The sequence below is a fragment of the Diuraphis noxia genome, unplaced genomic scaffold (genome assembly GCF_037042655.1).
Source record: "Diuraphis noxia isolate RWA-SAM2 unplaced genomic scaffold, SU_Dnox_SAM2 contig0003, whole genome shotgun sequence".
NCBI classification, from domain to species: Eukaryota; Metazoa; Arthropoda; class Insecta; order Hemiptera; family Aphididae; genus Diuraphis; species Diuraphis noxia.
Genome location: NW_028301713.1, coordinates 58,104,520 through 58,128,277, shown reverse-complemented (window position 1 = coordinate 58,128,277; position 23,758 = coordinate 58,104,520). Strand labels below are relative to the sequence as shown.

General features: G+C 27.9%; 1 protein-coding gene across 7 annotated transcripts in view; it reads left to right on the top strand.

Moving 5' to 3' along the window:
• Positions 1–23,758, top strand: part of nAChRalpha4 (nicotinic acetylcholine receptor alpha4) — a 168,967-nt gene that overhangs the window by 37,465 nt on the left and 107,744 nt on the right. For all 7 annotated transcript variants that reach the window (XR_016190740.1, XR_016190738.1, XR_016190739.1 and 4 more), the window contains one exon: positions 15,179–15,223. Coding sequence is in view for 2 of the 7 variants with exons in the window: in XM_089222189.1 (XP_089078315.1) it covers positions 15,179–15,223 (45 nt within the window). In the remaining 5 variants the exon portion in view is untranslated. The remainder of the gene's footprint in view (positions 1–15,178; positions 15,224–23,758) is intronic.

The following is a 23,758-nucleotide window of genomic DNA, read 5'->3' as shown; positions in this document are numbered from 1 at the left end:
TCACTATTGTTATATAGCTATGTATTTATTTCCGTAGTTATTTAGTTAAAATGCATGCCACTTATACACATTATATTTTATCTATAAATGGCGCGAATGGATTTAGCACATAATATTTAAACCTATCCCACCGGATTATTGTATTATGCAAACAAATCTACAAAATATTCATATAATTATGCATAACCTCTTAGATCTTTATAAATTTTAATATATGTTGGTAATTTTCAAGTTAATAATATATGAACATGCGCTAATATAAGTGAATTGAAAATCTGTGTAATGAAAATACTATAGAACGATCTAAGATTTTCATAATCTATTATAAAATATCAGATATTTGTGTACCGTATTTTTGATTATATGTGAAACATGTATTATTTACGCATATTTTACCCTTGCAATTAAATTAAATAATTATTAAATGTATAAATTGCACACCTATTAGAACATTAATGAATATTTTTAAATGTTAATATTATGCAATACTAATTCAAAGGCTTTAATTTGATGAAACAATTGAAACAAAATACATCCTATTAGTTTAAAACACTCAGTTGAAAATTTTAAAAAGTGATTAATATGAAAAGTTGAACTGTCTATCACACTATATAAACATGTATAGCACTAAGTAAAACCATTTCATTCATAAAAAAATTTACCGTAATTGACGTATTACCACAATAATATTTTTTTTACTAATGGGATTACTGATAAATAAAATTGTCTTTAAATTTTTTTTACACATCATAATACTTCCATTAGGTATTATACGTGTATTTTAAATTAATTTTAAAACTCTTGACCACCGTTAACTTAAAATTCTTCTAACTGTAATATGTTTGCAAAAGAAGGGGTCTTGAGTAGAAAAATTTGTTACACAAGATATCACCGAGTTTGTCCCAGATAATACACCATTTTCTGTTTTTAATATTTTTAATATGTTTTGGTTTAGGAAAACAATAATTTAACCTCAGCATAAATAAAATACAAAATTAAAACATAGTAAACAATATATATGACTATAACTACAAACATCTAAACTTTAAATACTAATATACTTAAAACTATAGTTGAATGATTATATAATTTTACATAAAAATATTTTGAAAAATATTTTACTTCTTAATATGAAATTAAACAGGCAAACAGGTAACTGATCTGCTATACAATAGATGTCAGTGTGTCTCGGCATTGAGTAGGCCACTGTAATGAATGTTTTATGTTTGAATTCAACGATAAATAATTTCACAAGAAAAACAATTTTAGGCAATAGTAATCTGTCAGCCAACTTGAATAAGAATATATTTTTTTAATTTATATAACTAATTTGACAAGCATTATAATTTGGTACAGTTATTAGATTATATACTTAAAAAATAAAAACAGTAAAATATAATTAATAGGTACATAAAATAAATAATATATATTTTTAGATTTTCGGATTTTAGTGAGAACTACTTAATATGAAGAATCTTGTTTTTAATTATCAAGCATATTTTACAAAGTACAAATATCCATTAAAAAAAAAAAAAAACAAAAAAAAAAACAAAAATAATTGAAAATGTCAAATGCCTTTAAATATAGCTTATTATATTTAGTACACACAAAATATCAGAGTTAATAGAAAATGATAACGTATTTAACAAATTAATTTTTCATAGTCTTATAAAACCTAAATAGTTTTTGAATTACAAAAAAAAAAAAAAAAATCTTAAACCATTTTATAAGAAAATACCTGTTCTTCCAAATAATTTTGGATTTTTACCATTTATTAAGAAACGTAATGCACATGTTTTACTTTAAACCATTCTATGTACCAAATTAGCTCCACTTTTCCACTAAAAATTATATTGATGTTGATGTTACGAAAGAATTTTCAGTGCCTAAAAAAATAATGGTACACAAAAAAATGTGTATCGTCGTAATATCAATACATAATCGCTCTACATTTAAGAACTCATAAAATAATAGAATAAAAAGAAGAATAGTAAAAATTATAATTTATTAATTTGTATTAAAAATTAATGTTGTTTCTTAATGACTTAAAATTATACTCAAAAACTTTGATAATAATTTTTAGACAATACGTGTTTACTGTCAATAGAGTCACTCAGTGTAACGGATATCGTCACTATATGTATCATAAAACAGTCTCATTATCTCCCACGACAAAACCGAACATTGAGCCGGACTTTTTAAACGAACATTGTAAGCATGTGTTTATACATACTGCCCCCGACAAAATATCACTATAGTATCATGAAAAAAAAAAAACATAAATCCACTGAAACGAATTCAACAATTCATGCGCGTGATGCGTTAAAATAGCGTGTAATATGTTGTATTTTACGGGGTTCCTATTTTTGTTTTTATGTTTAGGGCCATAATAATATATTGAGCCATTGGGTGCAATGGAACGTGCAATGATAATAATAATAATAATAATAATATTATATATTCCCTGTTGGTTATTTACAGTGAAAATTTGTGAGCAACGGCCTGTGGTGTCACGCAGCGAGCAGTATTGTTGCGATTTTTTCCGAGAGTAATAACGCACGCGAGACCATACGATTTGATTATTTTTTGTATACCGTTTGTTCCAATCGTGTTCATAATAATTATAATGTAATCATTAGGAATTATTTAAAAAAAATATTATCATCGTGACCGGCTACTATGATATTGTGTATGCCATTAATTGAAGTTAGCTAGCACTCGTCTGATCCAAATTTCGGTACAAGCAATTTATGTGCGTTATTGTCTGTATTAGAGATATTATGAATTGTATTGGTAATTTTAAAAATGTGGTTAATTACTCGGTAAACAGGAAAATTTGTGTTTATATTAACCTGATTACGATTGTGTCCAATTCAGTTTTAAGATTTATGTATCGTTTTCAGAAAATTATAGAACGCTTTTGAAATTTTTTTGCGAAATTAAAATTTTGTATATATTGTAATAATTAATATGATACATATATTATATTTATAAATCATTGTGCAAACAATGTATAAGTCTAGTATAGTACGTATTAAAATTATTATAATCACGAGAACACAAATAATACGAGTATAATAGTATATCATACTTAGACCTAACAATTGCGTTTGAAATCATCAAATTATGATCTCGTTGAACAAATTTTTCAAAACTGGATTTTATAAGATGTAAAAGATAAAAAGTGAATAGAGTAAATGAATACGGTGTTCACAAATCTATAAGTGTGTGGGTAAATAAAATTGGTTAATTTTTTCTTATAAGTTATACCTAACCGAAACGTGTCATAACTTACAATACTATAGGTAGGTAAGTTATTTTAGTAATGTGGGTGATGATAATGATTGTAGTATAGTGACGACGATCTATTGTGCAATTTAATGCTACATAATACTAATACATTGATATAATATTCTACGAATATGTACTCCATAACATATGGGATCGCACAATAGAGAACCGTATATTGTTATGGTGGAATATGAATGTGCGTTGATATTACCTTCTACTTAATATTATATTCTAAATATATAATATATATGTCACATCTATGTCGCATCCACTTATATCAAAATCGATCTTTTCACGAAGTGGACAAACACTTCATAAAAATATGTATGGATTTTATGAAAATTACGTTTTACTTCACAATATGGATAGGTTTTTGATATGTTCGTGAAGTTGATCAAATTGAATATTATACGTAATGTGTAGGTAATGGATTATTAATAGATTATTTTGATGATTTTAAGTTCAATTGTTTCACTATAATTATTATCATGTTGCAATTATATTACAAACAATTTATGTTTTAGTAGCAATTACACCATGTTATAAATGTATTAGCCTCTGCCCTCTGTTACAAATAAATATAAAATACAAATTGCAAAAATATTGGCTATACAGTTCAGACGTCGGTGGTATAATAAAATCATTATACTTTTATTATACCTACAAATAAATATTTCTGTATGTTTTATTATTTGTTTGCATATGACTGTGAATTATAACAATGGAAATTGAAAATGATACAGCATTTTTGAAAGTTATTACCATCACACGGTGCTTCTTAAATAGTAACAAATAATCTGAGTATTTGAAAATTCCAAAAAGTATTTAATTTCGTAATTAGAGGCAAAATGGTAAGTGTACTGCAGCTTATTCAATATTTAAATCACATTGTAAATAATATACTATAATCCGTGGGAAGTATACGGTTTTTTTACCGGTGACCGTTAATTTAAATTGACACCTTAGAATAAATCAAATAAACATTATAATACGCATTTCATTACAAAAATACCTTAAACATATTTTTTTTTTTTAAGTTTCTCCAAAACACTCGAATATCTATTGTATTATAACAAGTTGTGATAAAGTGTTTCGGGAAAAGTAAAAAATGAGAATTGTATAGGATTTCCGGGTAATGTATAGAGTGTCCAATTTAAGTGAGCAATGTAGAAATGATCACATATGACTCTGAAGTTGTATATAATGACCAAGGACTAGTGGGAAATCAAAAAGGTGAAGTTAATATGAAATCATGTCGAGTTTTATTAAAATACTAATCAAAAAATGATTTCATACCAAACTATTATTTATCACGGCATGGATTACTTCAACGATCTTTTTATACACAAAGTCGTACAACATAATCTTTGAAATTCGTTTCTACTGTTAAACAGCTCTTAATTATTATGCACATACTATTAAAAACTGTAGTACCTATTCAGTTATGGTAATATTCGTGTGAGTGAAGAATAGAACTTGTTCTGTTGACATTTTTTTTTTTAGTCGTACACGATACGGGTTATATCGGTGTACGTAGGTAACTAGAACGAAAGTAACAAAATAAATAATTTGTATATTTGTAATTTTGCAGCATCTAGATCATGATAATATAGATCGGTATCATGAAAATTCTTACTATCGATAGCAATCATAATATTTATTCGCAAGAATACTTTAGAGGTACACGAATCGAATATTATATTTTACCCGTCAAATATATTATATTATATAATAAACACATATTATTGTATATGAAATAAATTTCCTCTCGCGGTGAACGTGACTGCTTTTTTGCACGAGTTAATGGTAGCGTTTACATCTTACCCACAATCGTACACCAAATATTTTATCATTCGTATAAAAATTTAAAATAATGTTTAAAAAAAAAACACGAAAATCAATAACTTTTTATAGTTATTAAATACGAAGATAAAAAAAAAAATGACACACGGATAATATCATCATCTATCTCGAGTATAAAAATATGTCGTTTTCAACCCTTAGGATTCTTTACCCTGCTAAATCGTTTATTTAATTTTTTTTATTAAAAATTGCGAGTGGGCGGAACCACCCTCTTGAGTACTCGAGCACATTTTATTATAATGTTATATAATATAACAATAAGTATGCATCATATTCACATATCGCACATTGACAAAATAATAAAATGTGACGGTTAGCGTGCGTGTGATAATGATACGAATATTATTAATATAGTTAGGTACGTATATAAATGGTATTATGCCACCATCAGACACGTTGATTGTCTCGTGATATAAATTGAGGAAGTGATATTTTTATTCCCATATTATAATACGTGTGGGGGTGGATATATTTGATCAACCGTTATATATGTAGAAATGGGGTGGACTTGAAATGTATGATAATGGCATATGTATAGGACCACGGATGATGCGTTTTCATTCCTATGTTGTTAACATTCTGTTGAGGCTTAGTCTGCCAAAATCCTTCGACCCCCCTCCCACCACTAGGCCGTGCTCGTATATTAATTCTATAATTATTATACTGGCCAACATTTGAGTTTGATTAAAACGCGACAGTGTTCGATTCGTTTTGGTAGTACATTGTGGCTGATTAATACTATTGATAATATATTTTATAGTGAAAATATGTCGTTGTACCTCCATTGGGAAGCCTCAACAGTTGGTCTAATTTGTAATTTTTTTTTATTAGTTACTTCATCAATTACATTGTTCTTATTGTTCTTTTTTGTAACTGATTGAATAACAACTCTTATGAAAAAAAATAATAATAATAATATTATGGTGAACTTTATTAATATACATATAATAACGATTAATTGGTTTCAAAAACAGATCATTTGTGAATTCCATAAAAAAAAAAAAAAAACAAAAAAAGGTATTAAACGTTTTAAATCAAAGCTGCAAAAATGCCGGTAACGTTCTAAAACATAATTGAATATATTCGTAAACACTTTTGTTAAAAACAAAAACAAAATTAAACATAGTTGTCCGTGCCAAAACTCTCACATTCGTACGTTGGCTTAACACCGACAAATACACTCATAAAAACAGACGCCTGGACGGCTGGATCAGTGAAAACATTATAGTTAGAGAAAGACATTCTACTATCCTCTTAGTGACAGCGTAATTTTTTAAAAATAATTACTACAATTTCGCTGTGAGTCTGACTTCACAGCACTTAGCTTTGTTGGTCTAACACCTATGTCCTATACTAGTATTATCGGTTGAACTAGACTTCAGATTTAAATTGATACCTCAACTGTAATATAGACAATTAATTTTAAAGAGCGGTTGGGATGTTTGTTATAAATACAAATATTTCACCACGTTTAATATGTATTTCTCCTGAGTTAGGTAATATATTATATTATCTTACATTCTTAAATTTTTGATCTGGATTAACCTATCCGTCTACATTAAATGAGGTAGCTGATGAGGAATCAACGTAATTTGAAGAAAAAAAAAACATTTGCAAGAACCAATAATATAAATAAAAGTAATTAAAATACATAGGCACTAATTTTTATATTATGCAATTGTTATTAGTTATAACTTTAAAAACCTATGCATTATCACAATAAAGATGAAAGATAATTTACACTGTGGTAATTTCCAACTGGAATCTATTTAAGCATAGGGAATACTGTAATAGTTAAATTCAAATTAAGTTCACAGCAATTACCTACCTTTGCTATTATACAAGTCAATTCCACACAAGTAGCAACTGTAAAAATATTTATATTTAATTTTTTGTTAATCTTAACTAGGAATTAATTAAATTTAATAAATTATGTATGTTAATTACATTACATGCTGGGTTTGTTCAACGATAGTACGAGAGACGTTACAGCTTTTTAAGGAAAAATATGTGATATCCCAAAAAAAGTTTTTTTATGGTAATAATATTTATTTATTTATTCAACGAGAGAGAGAGAGAGAGAGAGAGAGAGAGATGCGTGATACTCGATGTACAGTGCCTATAGTATTCACGTGGTACATGCTGAAATTAAATTTTTAGAAATGATCATCTGGTACATAATACTATATAACTACATTAAGAAAACTAAACGACACGTCGTCATAACTTCGTGGAGATGCGCATCATAGATGATATGGAGTGCGGTTAATTAACGTCGCTATACAATAACAGGGATGTCCCCTTACGCGATTAAGTTGTTATAATATTATTATGCACAAGACGTCGTCTATGTGTGTGATGTGAACAGTATATAAACACGTGCTATTTTAACATTGGAAAAGTCAAGGTATAACACATTTTAATTTAATTATAATTTTTAAACAAGTAGCTGTGTGCAATAGAATACATTAGGATATAGTATATTCGTTCATAACATAAGGATCAACTATGGTCTAAAAAATAAATTATCATATTGCATGACTTAATTGATCGACGAACGATAGAAATTGTATTACCCTGTAATAAATCGTTAAACACTATTCCGCAATGACCAATGATTAAATATATTTTTTATTTATTTTATAACATTATATGTACCTATTGAACCTATATAATATTGATGTCAAAATATTTATTTTAATATTAATAAAATAATAAACACATATTTAATTAGTAATAGGCATAGTTTAATCGTGTGTTGTAGGTACATGATTATATATTTTGTTAAACAAGTCAGATGTGTTTAAAGCTTTTTGAACCTCACTCTATATTTAAAACAATAGATTTGTTTTTAAGTATTTTATTCGCGTTAATGTTTTGCTAGAATCTGAACCCGATTTTGACATTTTGGGTATTGTTTGTTTACAGTTGTGCTTGGTCCCTTTGAACAAATTCTAGTATATATTTAATTTATCCCCTGTATTCTATTATGCCTCACTTTTAGGAATTATATTTTGATGCTAACCCCTCAACCCCCCCCCACCAAAAAGAAAGAAAGAATAATAATAGTAAAAAATTAAAAATGTCTTAAAACTTGTAAAATATTACGATCTTTAAAAATATTTAAAAATAAATTTCTCTCAATGTAAAATATGTTGTTCCGGAAACGTGTTTACGATGGATGATTTCGTTTAAGAAAACACTTTAAAATACTTAATGAGGCATTAAAATAAAAGTATTGTTATTAGTTACCACCTCTTTAATTTAATGAAAACGGTGGTATGCCATGAATATTACACGACTACTACACGTTTGGCACAATAAAACACTATGTATTTCTACCAATATTCTGAATTTATTGAAATATATTTGTTATTACAATAATGACGTTAATTTTAAAAGTAAATTGTAAAAAATGCACTTGGAATTTGTCAGAATATTTACAGAACATGAAACTATCATTATATTGAAAACCTTGAAACGCATTTTCCACTTACAAAGCTAAGTTTTAAAGTCATTGTATACAAATTTCAGCCTTGAATACTGTACAATTTAAGATAAATATAAAAATTCGATCACATTCACTTGAAAAAAAATATTAGTATCGTTTTACACGTTATACCTTGTATAAATGACTTTAAAGTTAAAAATGATTTAACATACGAAAAAAACATAATGCTGAGTTTTTCTCTTTGGTACTTACATAAATCATAATTATAATTTTAGTTAAAAAATATCTCATCTAGATACTTCATAAACTGTTATTTTTGTTGCAGATGTGCAAATATCAATGTTTTAGATTTTTAATAGGTACATGAATCTAGATTAATTTGAGTGAAAATTCATCTAATATAAGATAAAAAAAATTAAAAGGAGCATTTTATAATAATGGTTTTTGATTAAATATATTATATACATATTATGTGCATAATAAGTACATATAAAAATCAACTTCAATCTCATTACGAATCATATATATAATAAATTATAAAATTATGACTTAGTTCACGAGTAGTTTAATAGGTTTTCAAGTACAATAAAAAAGACAGATCACTAACAGTACCGTAATCTAAAGTATTATTTTTTATGTTCCATATTAAATACCTATATTCAGTATAGACCGAAATTGAAACATTTGTAAAACGACCCATTATTTTTCTGAAACATAGTCAGTACTTTTCGCCGGTACATAAACTACTAGGATTCCCGAACTAAGCTCGGCAACTTAAGTTTATCAATAGCAATACGGATGTGTATGTGGGGTGTTGAGGGGGAGCATAAACCTTTCAAGAAAGCTGGAAATAAATCGACGATAATTTACAAAAACCTGAGTATTATTCGAATTGAAAAAAAAAAACGATTTGTACAAATATCGTTCTGTTATAAAACGTTGGTTATACGAGTCGACGATCTAAAGACACTTGCACCTTAAAAATAATAAATAAAATACACTACTCGAAAAATCTCACTTTTCTAAGAAAATAATAAGTATAAAAAAAAATCGTTTCTCACGGTTACATTAATAACATAGGTTGTGCGTTACGCAAGTACCTATACCAAGTGTGGCAAACCCGCGGTACGCTTACCAAAAGTGGCACGTTTGAAAAATTTCAATTGCACTCAACAAATTAGGATGTTTATAAAATGTTTCTTGTATAAAATTCAAAGAAACAAGTTATAAATATTCCTATTTTTAAAATTGATTCTGTACTATATTATTATTGCTAGGTATATTTATTATTTAGTGATTTTAAGTAAACTTTAAGCACGTGCAAAATTATCAGACTCTTGATTTCAAAAATGTAGTATTAAGCTCAAAAAAGGTTCACCTGACCTATACGCTTTAATGAATGCATAAAATAATATTAATTTGTATTATATATATATATATAAAAAAAAATGTTATGATGTCAAACAGTACTATAGTAATTAGGTATTACTATAATTATTTCCATAAGTGCTATACATAATAAACATACAGTAAAATAGCTTCTTATATTTATATGTTATAATAATTTTTATAAAAATTTGTTATCCAACGGTTTTACGAAAATAAAATAATTTAGATGTATTGCTATTTGCTTTATAATGCGCCGTCTACTTACAGAATAATAAAACTATGGGATTCAAAGTGTATTTACTACATTTACTGCATTGTTCTATCATTATCTTTTTACGTAGGTATATTTAGTGTTTAAAAAAAAAAAAAATAGGATTGTGTGTTGTGTTTGTTTACAGTCTGGGTATATTGTAAAAAATTCGCTTTTCGAAATGGAAAACGATAAAAACTCAGAACGTAATGGATGTATTTTTTCTCATGCAAACCCCATCAAACGACTAGGACCTTTGGCTTCTTAATGGAACATTCACCTCCGTTCAGTATTACTGCAACATAAAATCTTGTGGCAACGAGTAAAAAATGTGACTTAGTGCAAATAAAAATAAAATAATGTCGGTGATTTCGAGTTTCCATCAAAAGCAGTTTTGTAAGCGACGAACGATTTTCCATATCCTGAAACACAAATCCATAGGTATCTCTATATTGTTATGCTTGAACAAACACATATCTGGTGTAATGTAACGATATAAAGAATCATCAATGTAGCACTTGCCTTTGAAACATTTTAAGAATTATATAATACATTCATACGATGACAAAAAAATATATTATTTCACAATAGACATACCAAACATTTGTGTTAACAATTTGAATATCTGGTGTAATCCATTAAGTATTTGGAGAAGGTCCGTTTTTTTATGTAACAAATTAAATATTTTATTTATCTTGCACACAACACCGATAGAGTTAATAAACATAGGTATTTAATACTAATATATGATATACCAGTGGCGTGGTGAACTCGAATATTTTCAGAGGCAAGTATATTTTGCGATAACCACCCTCCCACCCATCAATCATAATTTTGTCTCTTAATTGGAAATAGAGTTGTGAGTTGGTGGGGGGAGGGGGGGGTGATTGCTTTTCACAGACAATTGTACTTATTAGGCAGGTGTTATTACCAACTAATGGTTAGTAACCACTGCCTACTGGATACTAGCTTTCGTTTATATCAATATTAGACAATATTAAAATATAATTTTATGTGTTATTTTCCTAAATTCGTTATTATGAATTCAAATTATTTCCCATCCAACCAGTGTCACCCATCTCCCACCAAAAAAAACTGAGATTCGGCCGCCTCTCGATTACCCCCATCGCTACGCCACTGTGATATACTATAGTTCATTAACTATATGTGTTCAGAAAAGTTGTTATCATTCGTATAGATACCTATATTATGTATTTTAATTTCACGGCGGTGTTAGCTCAGTGCAAATATTTTGGTAGAAAAATTGATTTTCAACAAATGAAAAAAACAAACTAATATATAATATATAATTATTTTCGCATGTCAATATCACATAAGCCATACTTTTATTATTCGATCAAAATATATCCTAAAACAGAAACAATGCAATTATCATGGGTTGATCGCCTTGGCCGCGAAATCCAAATGACCGAGGTCGAGAGCCATGTAAAGTAGATTTGATGAAACAGTGATGCATAACTTACTAATTACTTACATTTAGTTATATAAAACCTTTATCGAATCGCTGTGACGTGTTGATATTTCAGGTTGTGTACAGAATTCAACGTTTCTCCGTGGCAGGTATCTTAATGTTTGGCACCAAACAATATCTTTTTGTCCAACGGAAAACCATCCGGGTGAGAGGGGTGTAGTATCGTAAGTGTGATTTCGATTTTTTTATTGATTTTTTTTTTTTTTGGCACACGACCATTATAGTGTTATCTTTCCGAAAGTTAGATACACACGGCTATGGCAGTTGCCTATAGTTACCTGCATATAGCTATTTTCTATGCGGCGGCGGTCTTTAACGTACCCCAAAGGCTGGAAGACATAGATAATAACAATATTGCACTGTAACGCCTTAGGTACTGAAATCTATTGCCATCTTATTAGGCATACTGCACAGTAATGAAAGCAATCCTATTAGCTATCAAAATATCAACATCACACACAATCGCATTGAAGGCGTTTGATTATTCGATTTCGAACGCGTCTATTCAAAGCGTGGCCATAACGATTGCTCCATTTATTCTAGTCGTATAATATATATCCTCTGTCGTTTAAAATTTAAATGTATTCCCGACAATAGCATAATCTGATGAGTGATGCAGTATATCATAAGATTCATCGTAATTCTATAATGATGCTTGTATACATTTAATGGGACATAAAAAATATGTTATAATTTATATTATAGGTTAACGGTTCACCAATTAAAGAATTTACATAAATGATAGGTCAACTACATTTTTTTTATTAATATCTTATTTATATTATGTTTGTTTATTTTTTTTTTAAGCTGAATAAATTATGAACATTTGGTTAAATGTGTATGGTTTATAAAGCAGAATCGATCTCAGTAAATTTGATATTGTAATAAGCTTTTTATAACAGTGTAGCTTAATAAAGTATCTCCGAAATGGCGATGGCGCGTGTGGTGCATTTCTGTAACAAATACAATTATCACCTAAAACTTGATTCTCTACATTTTTAACCGGATGTATCATGTTTAATATATAAATCGTATTATTTTTATATGAATCTATTCATCCGTGTTTATTTCTCTGTGTTCGGTTCATCAAACATTTTACTAGGTATCTATAGAATGTTTTATCAATCAAATTGTATTGTCTAGTTTATTCTTATTTAAATGAATATTTTTCTTTTACTTCATTGTAATACTTATTATTGCTGTATCAAAATAATAAATTTAATTAATGTGAATAAAAATGATCATGATTTTTGAAAAGTTACAATGTTCATAAATTTGTGACCAATTAATAAAATCATTTTTCAGTCAAACACAGTATTTCCTAGGTATTATATTAGCATGTACAATTATATTTAAATGTATAAATTTATAGATATATATTTTTTGAATTAATTTGATAGTTATGAGTACTGTAAATATGTATTTTCAGTATACTAAATATAATATTTTATAAATAAGTATACAAAACACAAAACTCTTAATTATTAAAAAAATCCATATAGGTACTACAATTAAAATACTTACATTTTCAATTGAAATTCCGTAAAAAAGATATGAGCATTGGATATCGTTGTATAAATCAATTTAAAATGAAGTATTAAGTAATTGTTGAAATTATTTAGAAAAAATAAATATTTATTGCCTATGATACTATATTAAATTGATTTGATTATTTAATTATTTGATTTATTCGATATTCTATTGTTTGTTATTGTATTTTGTGTCGTTTCTATTTTGTGGAAGTACGCATTGAGTGCAATGTGTTAAATAATACCTATAATCCTACGCGTAAATAATGCTTATAATATAGTGTTAAGGTACAATAATTATTTAAAGATAATAATATTTAATTGATAAAATAACGCGTGCACTTTTTACTAGTTTTTAGAGGTTTACATTAATATTATATATATATACTTACGTCGTAATAAACGATCGTTAAAAAAAGTTGTGGTAAAATAACACAGATATGAGAGAGAAAAAAAGAAAATTAAAAGTCGGAAAATAGAATGGTAGATTACTTCTAGTAGTTGTTATTGGTTGTGTATAAATGATTCTAGAAATAATAATAATATAATGATTTAAAACTGGTTCAATTTTGGAGTTCGATGAACTGTCACAAATTAATGAAGGAATAATACGTATTTAATCTTTGTGATCCTTTTGTTTGGATGGCAAGTCGAAACTGGTTACACTCAAACATGTTAATTAAAAGTTACGATGAAACGGAATAATTACTATATGTATTGCATAGGAAACAACCGAGGTACATACTATAGATTAAAGGTATCCACGTATGTTTGGGATCATCTAAATTGCTTAGTGATTTATATTTTTTATTAATAGCGTGTATGTTATTATAATTCTATTATACTGTTTGTTATTAGACGTTTAATATTATTTAGGATACGTTTGCAATACACTTATACCTGGGTTGTAACTACCGTAATGTGCCATATAATACACTATCGTGATTGTACGGAATATTATAATGAAGTCGGGTTTGATGCTTAGTATTCAACTAGGTGCAATATGATTTTATTTGTGTGCAAAATGTTTAGTTAACGTATAATATTACTAATTGCTGTAACATATTTTTTCGATTATAATGGGTTTTAAATTAAATCAATTTAACGGGTATGTGCATAATAATAATACCATAATATAATTATAATCAAACAGTAAATATAGTCTAAACAATAACACAATAAAACAGCTGTGTAAGTAATAGGTAAATATATGATAAGTAATAAATAAAATATTTAAATTGCATTATTAGGTTGGTTAGTACTAAGATTTTTAAGTATGAAACTATGTATGGATAGTAATAGTTAGCTTGATAAAGACATGAGGTAATAAGCAAGTTTAGTTAATAATCCCAAATATATTGTCCTACGATCATCTGAACAACGCGGTGAATTGAAATATGAACACATTATTTGATATGACATTTATTCAAACGGGAATTTATTTTTCAAGTTTAATCACCAATTTAAGAAATGGTGGTGTGGACGGTTTGTAATGATGTTTTGTCAATAAAACACTGTGTTGCTGTAAATTGTTGTACAAACAATATCCATTCCTTGTTAATAGTGTGTATCGGTTGTACGGGACGTTTAGTCCATATGATACGTCCGTATTTTATTGTGTGTGTATTTTAGAAATGGGGTTTTTTTTTTAGGCGGGGCATAGAACGTTTCTAGTGTAACATAAAGACTTAGTACATGCCATAGCATAAAGTTTAATCATAGAACTTATTGAATGTCTGTTATGGGTTTGTGCTTTACTCTATATGTACCTATATGCCACATGAACGTATTGGAGTTAAATATTCTTTCTATATATTCTTTCAGTTTTAAGTGTGTTTAAATATTTTATATTATTATGCAATTATTTTATACTACATCGTGTTTATAATAATTACCCGTTTCATTTGTTTCAGAACTTGAAAAATCAGATTATGACCACCAATTTATGGGTAGAACAGGTAATTTTTAAATATCCACGTCTTATATCTATAATTTATCGGAAAATCGAAGTCTTATACTGCCATTTTATATCTGCAAATAAACCCCTACTTGATGAGAATTTTTTTTGTCCCTTAAGAGTCCATGTCATTGTATTGGTGCATGCTATGATATTTCTATATAGAGAAATCGAACCCTCTGCCGTCCATCCTTTACGTCACTGTGTCGGCAATCAATACACGCTATTGTATATAATATATACGTATGTGATTATTTATATATGGATATATTCTTTTATATATATAAATATATTATATTAAAGAGTGGATATTATGTTTTATTTTTTTATCAGTTTCAAAAGAATTCAAGTAAAAAGAAAATAAGCTCGTTTTTATGAATAAAAATCGTCGAATCATTTAGAATCAAACATTTTTGGATTTAGATGAGAACCTTATAATTTATTCGATAAACTATACAATTACGTATAAAATATTGTGTGCGGAACATAACAAGTTATATAATATAAATCAAGTTGTGATGTACAGTAAGATGTTCACTAGACATCACAGTAAGTTGTGATGTTGATGATATATCGATTTGTGATGTTTAAGCAATTTTAAAATAATTTCAAATATTAATTTTCAAATATTTAATTTCAAACCTAGTACGTATTACTAGAGGATTATATACTTTAATGTAGTTTTTCGAATATAATAGTATTATTATTTATTTGTATGAACCAAACACGAAAAATATTCGATGTTCATAAAAAATAAAAATTTATCAAATATAATATTTCACAATATGTTAAAACATTGATATTGCATGCGATCGACAAAAATCAGTTGATTGAAACTTTTAAACCGAGCATGTTTCTTTTTTAACATTTGGATTAGATGTAAAAAAATATCGTAAGTAATGAAAATCACAAATAAACACAACAAAATATTTAGGCATATTATACGAAATCTTAAAGTCTTGAACTAATTATTTTCTAAGATAATTTAAAATCATATCAATAACACTTCATTATAATACAATAGCCTATGTTATTTTTATATGTACCTATCGTTATTAAAATATAATATAATGGCCTAAATATTTTCATTACACGGAGACGATATTATTCCGTAGTGTATAATTTACCGAACTAAAATATCATGTTCATGGTAGAATTAATGAACTAAAATGTATCGTTAATTATTAATAATAGCCGAAAGATAAGATTTCTCGTAAATTATTGTTGAAACGAAAACATCATTATAATATTATTAAATATTATGTATGTACGTATGATTTGAATTTGGCAAATAGTCAATAACGAATGTGATAATGTATTTGAATACTCAGGGTAGTATTTCGAAGTGACGTAGTCCTACAATTATAACTTCATAGGCTACGCATATTAAAAGGGTAGGTATGACAAGTCTAATGCCAACTCAGAACAGATGTTCACACTGAGACGCCAAACGTATACCTGCGTGTTTAATAATGTATTGTAGTTATGACTTAAACTCTATACATATCATTAAGTTTTGAAGAACTGCGTTCCTGGGGTAGGTGCACGGAACATGCTAAAATAGTTAGATGATGATCATTTATTGTATGGATTGAAAAGAACTGTCTCAAATTTAAATTTTTTTTTTTTTTTAAACACATGGCAGATATATTCAAATATTCAATTTTATTTTTTCTCCAATTATTTATGATGTTTATTTCCATTTCCTCGTTTTAGTATGATAGCAAAAGTCAAATGACATTATTGTGTTTCTTATTGGTATACTCAATGTATTCAAAAAATTTTTAAAACGATTCATATTGAAATATATCTTCGTGGAAATAATACAGATCACGGTGTTCTCTATAATAAATTATTAATTCTTTCAGATAAATCGAAATAAAAAATAATAAAAACTGAAAAATTAAATAATTCAATAAGTAATTGAGTTTATCATAAACAAAACGCAATGTGACGTTTTAATATTAAAATTATGTTACTGTGAGTTAAGAAGTTTTCTGAAAACTTCTCTCTGCTCTAAATTGTGATCTCTTACCCCTACCGTATAATATTGAATATGGATCGCCCATAAGTTTGCCATTAGCGTTGCTTTTCTTAACTTTATCACAGTTCAGCTGAACAACTTTTTAAATTAAAAAATGTAATACACGGATATCTATCAAAGTGCTTGTCTATACTTAATCGAAAAAATCAAACAAAACTAAAATAATAAAAATATAACACTCAGTTTTAAACATGTATTTACTATTTATTAATTGTTGTCGAAAGCATACCTACAGCTCGACGTGGTTGGATTATACGCTTAAATAATTGATAATGTATAATATTATATAAACAATTTTTACATAATAATAACAAATAGGTACTGACTTGTTTTCGGTTAAACAATGATAACATTATTTTACTCCATGATCGACGATGAAATGTTTCGGTGACATCATATCATAATACTGTTATGGTTTACAGCTGAATATAGACGTATTTATAGCATCGACGTCTGTTAAAGAAGATTACCGAAAAGAAAGGCATCCACATATTATTATTATTATTATAGGGATTCCGGGTGAGTGGGACACGTGTTAAGCTGTAGAACTTATAATACATACGCGTTTTCATACATACACAAAAATTGATCCATAATATTATACACATATATTGGCCTCACCAATCGTACATCACTGTCATCAAATTCTCGCCGTTTCCCGAATGATAGATTCGACCACTTAATATTTATCGGCGGTCCCAGCAACGACGATGTAATGTTGTTTGAACTCGTGTAAAAAATTGTTACCTCGTCTGCCGTGGGTTTTCGTTCTCGCGTCGAACCTCATCCCCAACCACCCACCACAATTTATTGCATGTTTATTTGCTCGCTTGTTAGGCATACCTACGTGCACGCAGCAGAATTTATTTCAGTTCCATAAAGGTGGAATCGGACGACGTGGAAAAAAAGAAAAACTATTCACGTCGTTTTCATCATCATCGTACCTACGTTCGATATCGTTTAGTCACGGTTAGCAATCAATTTCAGTGTTTCAATCGTTTTGTTCCCATTTGATTTTTTTTTTAAACCCTTTAAAAATGACTTTCAATCGTATTTTTTTCTTGGATTTATGTGCGTATTATATTAATATTATAACACCAACATTAGCAATAGATTCAAATATCTAACGGAATACCAAACAATATTACAGGCTATTTAAAAATATAAATGTATTAAGTTAATGGAGATGAATTATTTATACTTGAAATTAAAATACCAAAAAATCTATATCAATGTTTGCAGTAGTTTAATTATCTAAGGGCCTTTATGCATAATATCCATGATTTATTAAGTTTTTAATATTTTTTGGGTGGTTCCAAGTTCCAATAATTTAATTGTTTCAATATATTCAAATACAAGACACGTTCAAAAACATAAAAAATATGATAGCATTTGAAACCTGTGCCAGTTTCTTATTTTTAACTCCATGATACAATTTTTTAACTCTTGATTAAAAATATGTGCTTATTATTTATTATAATAATATTTTATAGAACATTTTAAAATTAAATTTTATAACCACTAGTTTTGGCTGCAACTTGTTTGCGCACATTCTACAATTTTTACCTGAAAAATCGGAACTCGTTTGCGCACACAGTTATATTAAATGTACAACTGGTTTGCGCACACGAAAATAAGGAGTAAGGAGTCAATAGAATCAGTCGAACATCGCATAAACTTATGGACAAGATATAGATCTGGCGAAAGAGACCAAACGAAATACATAAAAATAATGGAAAACTGTTTTTACGAAAAATAATAGACACGTTTACCAACCACATTATATTAAAATTAAAATTAAAATTTACACAAACAAGTATTATATTATATGAATTTTTAACATATAATAAATAAATTAACAATTATTATTAAAAAGCAAGTATTAACGTGCATTTTTAACATATTATAAATTTATTAACAATTATTATTAAAAAGCAAGTATTGACAAGCATTTTTAGACACTCTTAAGTCTGTTAAGCGAAAAGGAAAATGTATTTAAGTACTTTAATAATTTACTTATAAATTAACAAATATTAATATGGTAGGTATTAAACTATTAAGTTTTAAAAGGTTAGGCTAAAAGGTAACTGTACGCAAACCATGTGCTTGGTTACGACTCAATTGTTCCCAAACGAGTGGTAGTTTTGTGCCCAAACAAGTTGTCTTTTTGGTATTTGTGCGCAAACCAGTACCGCCCCTAGTTTTTTTCTGTGTTATCTATTGATGTAATTACCAACATCAACCTCCATCTATATCAACAAATTTATTTTCATAACTACTGGGACCCGATAACATTTCTGTTTTAGTGTTTTGAATAACTTGTTTGGTTTTTTTTTTTTTAAGAACAAGAAATCAACCACAACCTGTCTATTGGTTCTATTCCATTCGTAGCCATGTCTTAAAAGTTAATGGTTTGTACGTACTTGAGAGGATTAGTTCAGAAATTTTTTTTTTTATTATTAAACGAAATTTAACCTCGGCGACATAGGCCACTGGGTTACAGAATTTTAATTTCATTGGATTGAGATTACATTATTGACAACTATATTATTAACAATTTTCATATTTTATTTTGTAGTTCTGCCTCTGAGATGAACTTGATGGTAGTTCAGAAATTTATTTAACAGCTCTTAGCGTCATATTATCCTGAATATTCTTATTTATGCATATTCGACCATCTGAATACTAAAATTCTAAGTTTTTTACACTTAACAAAATAAATTTTTCAGATTAAATTGATTTTCTAAATTAATTTGGTATAATAACTAGAAAGTTTCAAAAATAAATAATATTTATCAGATGTTATTTCTAATATTTTGCTTATACTGAATTAAGGAGTTATTGGAAAATCATCATTTATCATTGTATTGGTTTTTATTGTATGTAAAACCATTGATTATAAATACTATAGTATATAGTATAATTACTATAGTATTTATAATCAATGTTAAAACGTTTCATGTAATTGGATACCTTTTTTTCAATTCTAGCTTTTGACCTGTCTAAAGAAAGTAACGATTATAACCGATTATAATGACATTGATTAATAAATTGTTTAGATGAAATTAAGTGGTACTTATTTAAGATTTTGATTTACTTATAGCAATTTTAAAGATATCTTGAACAAGCTTACATAAAAAATTTTCATTTTCACTGATTTTTGGCTATTATTAAAGGTTTAAATACAGAATGGAATGCGTGAGAGGAACACGACACACATCGCGTACGGTGGAACAGTACTCCACTATGTACGTATAGCTTTAAACATATTAATACGTAATAACTTGACTTAGAATTCTAAATTATTTGGTTTAAAACAAAACGAAATAAACCTTCAAAAAAATTTTAAAAAAAAAATAAAAAATGTTGGTATCGTGCAACACAAACTACGTTCTCCTGTTTTTTTTTTTTTTTTTTAATAAAACAGACTATTAAAATAAAATAATCTTTATAATATGCCTATATTTTATTAGTCACGCTTAACAATAATGAACACACTATTTTACTAAAAATATATTAATAAGTAATGACGTTATTTAATTGTTCGTTCATTTTACCAATTAATTATTGATTTGTTAGGTAAACGTAACGAAATTAAATTTACAAAGTTACCCGGTTTTGTCTCTGCATGTCTATGACGTTCTAATTGTTGGACTATAGAAATCAGATAGATTCTGATTATTTTTGTGTATTTAAAAAATTTGAAATCATAGTAAAAAAATCAGATATTGGAGTTTAAAAAAAAAATCTCTTGTGAAATATGTCGTATTTTTTGTCGTCATATTTAACGGTTGGTCTTGTTTTATAAACGATGAAATCGTTGTTGCATGCACTACGAAATCGTGTAGTATGTATTATTATGTGGTAACAATCGACGTTTTTTATTTGGGTTCGGTTTGGCTCGTCCCCTCGCCGATCATTACTGATATAATTTTTTGAGATTCTCGGAAGCGTAAAGAAGTCGAGTGGTTTCTCGTTGTACTACGGATGTATGAGTACTTCAGCTAATTAGTTGTACGTGGTACGGTGACCCAAAAACCACACGTGTCTAGCGCTGGTATCTACCGCCATTTCCTTATATCCCTCTTTAACCTCCTTCACCCACCACACCCCCTTCCGTCTAACGCATATTATAATGATTGGTGTAAAGGTATCGAGCGCTCAAATAGAGCCACAGTCCACGTCTGATGCTTGTGCGATGTCCGAAAATTTACACACCACACGCACACAATGACTGTCACTGCCAAATTTATTGCTATGTTGGTGTTGTGGCATGTTGTAAGTCTGAAATTACAGTCATAGATAAGACTCCGCAACTAAATGGGTAAACGCGCCCGCGATAATTATGCTAGACGACCGAGTCGCTGACTAGACGAAAATGGTTTGTATGGTTTTTTATACCTAAATGTGATTCATGGCAGTGCATATATTAATTGTTCATTACCTTTAAGGAATTTTATTAATTTTTTTATCGTTTTCACAAGTATGCAGCCCGGAGACGACATACGCTCGTCATATTATGGGTCATCTTGAGCACTGTACTCGAAGTTTCTGCGGTCGTAGGTTATCTGAATTTTACGATACTTATTATTTTTATTTTCATTCATATATCGCAACGCATCCGAATTACGCACTATCGATTGTAAAATCATCTGACATCATTAACAATAATAATTATATAAGTATATATAATATATTATGTTTAATTGTGTAGTATAAAATAAGGTTTTTGTAATTTCCTTTTGTCAAGTCACGTGTACAGTACGCGTTAATCAAATATTGACTATAAAACAAATATAAAATCAATTTTTAATATCCTTCATCATATTTATCGTAAAGTGGATAAAATGATTTATGGGTACACTATTGTACAGTTTATTTCATGATTAACTTTTTTTTAAAGATTTTTAAGACGGCGTATTGTATAGGCAATTCAGGTACACGTGCAAAGAAATAACAGTGAATAGCTGACTACGTTATTATAACAATAAAATATCTGGTGATTTTACTTGGTGTTATTTGGTGTTACGCCTAACTGCAGAAACGCTCTGAGTGTGCGTACCAGCTGGTGTTGCTAGCACCCAGATGGGTGACCACTCAGGTTTTTAACAACAAATCCTTGCCATAGGTACATATATTATTACGTGTTCTAAACCAATCGTCCCTCCTTACAAACAGCTAATGATCATATTTGATATTTTAGGCTTATGATCAATATGACAATATATATATATATATATATATATATATATATATGTGTTACGGTAAAACTACGAATACCGGTTAAACCTAGGATTTACCGGTAAATCCTAGGTTTTGCCGACTACTGTTGGTAAAACCTAGGGTACACAACATCGCTTTTGGTCAAATCCCGAATGATTTTTATAGTTCGGACTTTTACAAACGAGATTTGGTAAATCTTAGGATAAACAATCAGTGTTACCTAGTAAAAGTCCAAACATTTTTACCAAATTTATTAATTATTATTATTATTTAAGTTTATTAGATAGGTACTACATCAATGCCTATAATATATTAAATACACACATTTATATTATTGTTATATATTATGACAACTAAACTGCGATCGGCTTTTTTCTTGATTATCATAATTATTATTATTTAAGTATTGACTTTGGGAATTTTCATTTAGACTTTCATATACATCATGATAATGGAAAACCTTGACACGTGTACTAAATACTCATACAATCAAATCACTATCAATAGAATCACAATACAATCAATAAATTAGCCCAAAAGGTACCTAGATATGTGATAAAAGTTGTTCCTACTTAATACTGTGTTGCACATACAATTTAGTTTATGGTACGGAACAGGCTTTATAATAGATTGATTATAAATTGAATAGGCATATTAAAAATATTATTGTGATCAGTATTCGTTTTGCAATTGTCGTGAAAAGTATACGATTTTCAATATGTCAATTAAAATACGGTTTTACGAACTTTTAAATAGTGTAGTTGAAGCATAAAATAATAAAAACACTCTATACATAACTAATGAAAAATATGATGTATTATTGAACGAAGTGAAAGAATCAAAATTGGTCAAAGTTAAAAAATTCACTATCGACGGCTTAAACGGTTTGATATTGTTAACATTAGCGGAGAAGAAAAACTGATTGCTCCGATAAATGGTGCCTCCAAAGAAATGCGTTACTATGTTCGCTATGATGATTTGTATAAAATTATTCATGAAGCACATATTGCAACAGGTCATGGAGGTAGAAATGTTAATTGGTAATAAATGTTCCTAGTGCATTCAATATGTCAATTTTTGCATTAGTATTTAATAATAATAATAATAACAATAATAATAAACAGCATTACAGCAATAATATTGTGTAATAATTATATAAATTTGTTGTCATAATATATAACAATAATATAAATGTGTGTATTTAATATATTATAGGCATTGATGTAGTACCTACCTAAAAAAACTTAAATAATAATATTTTTAACTTAA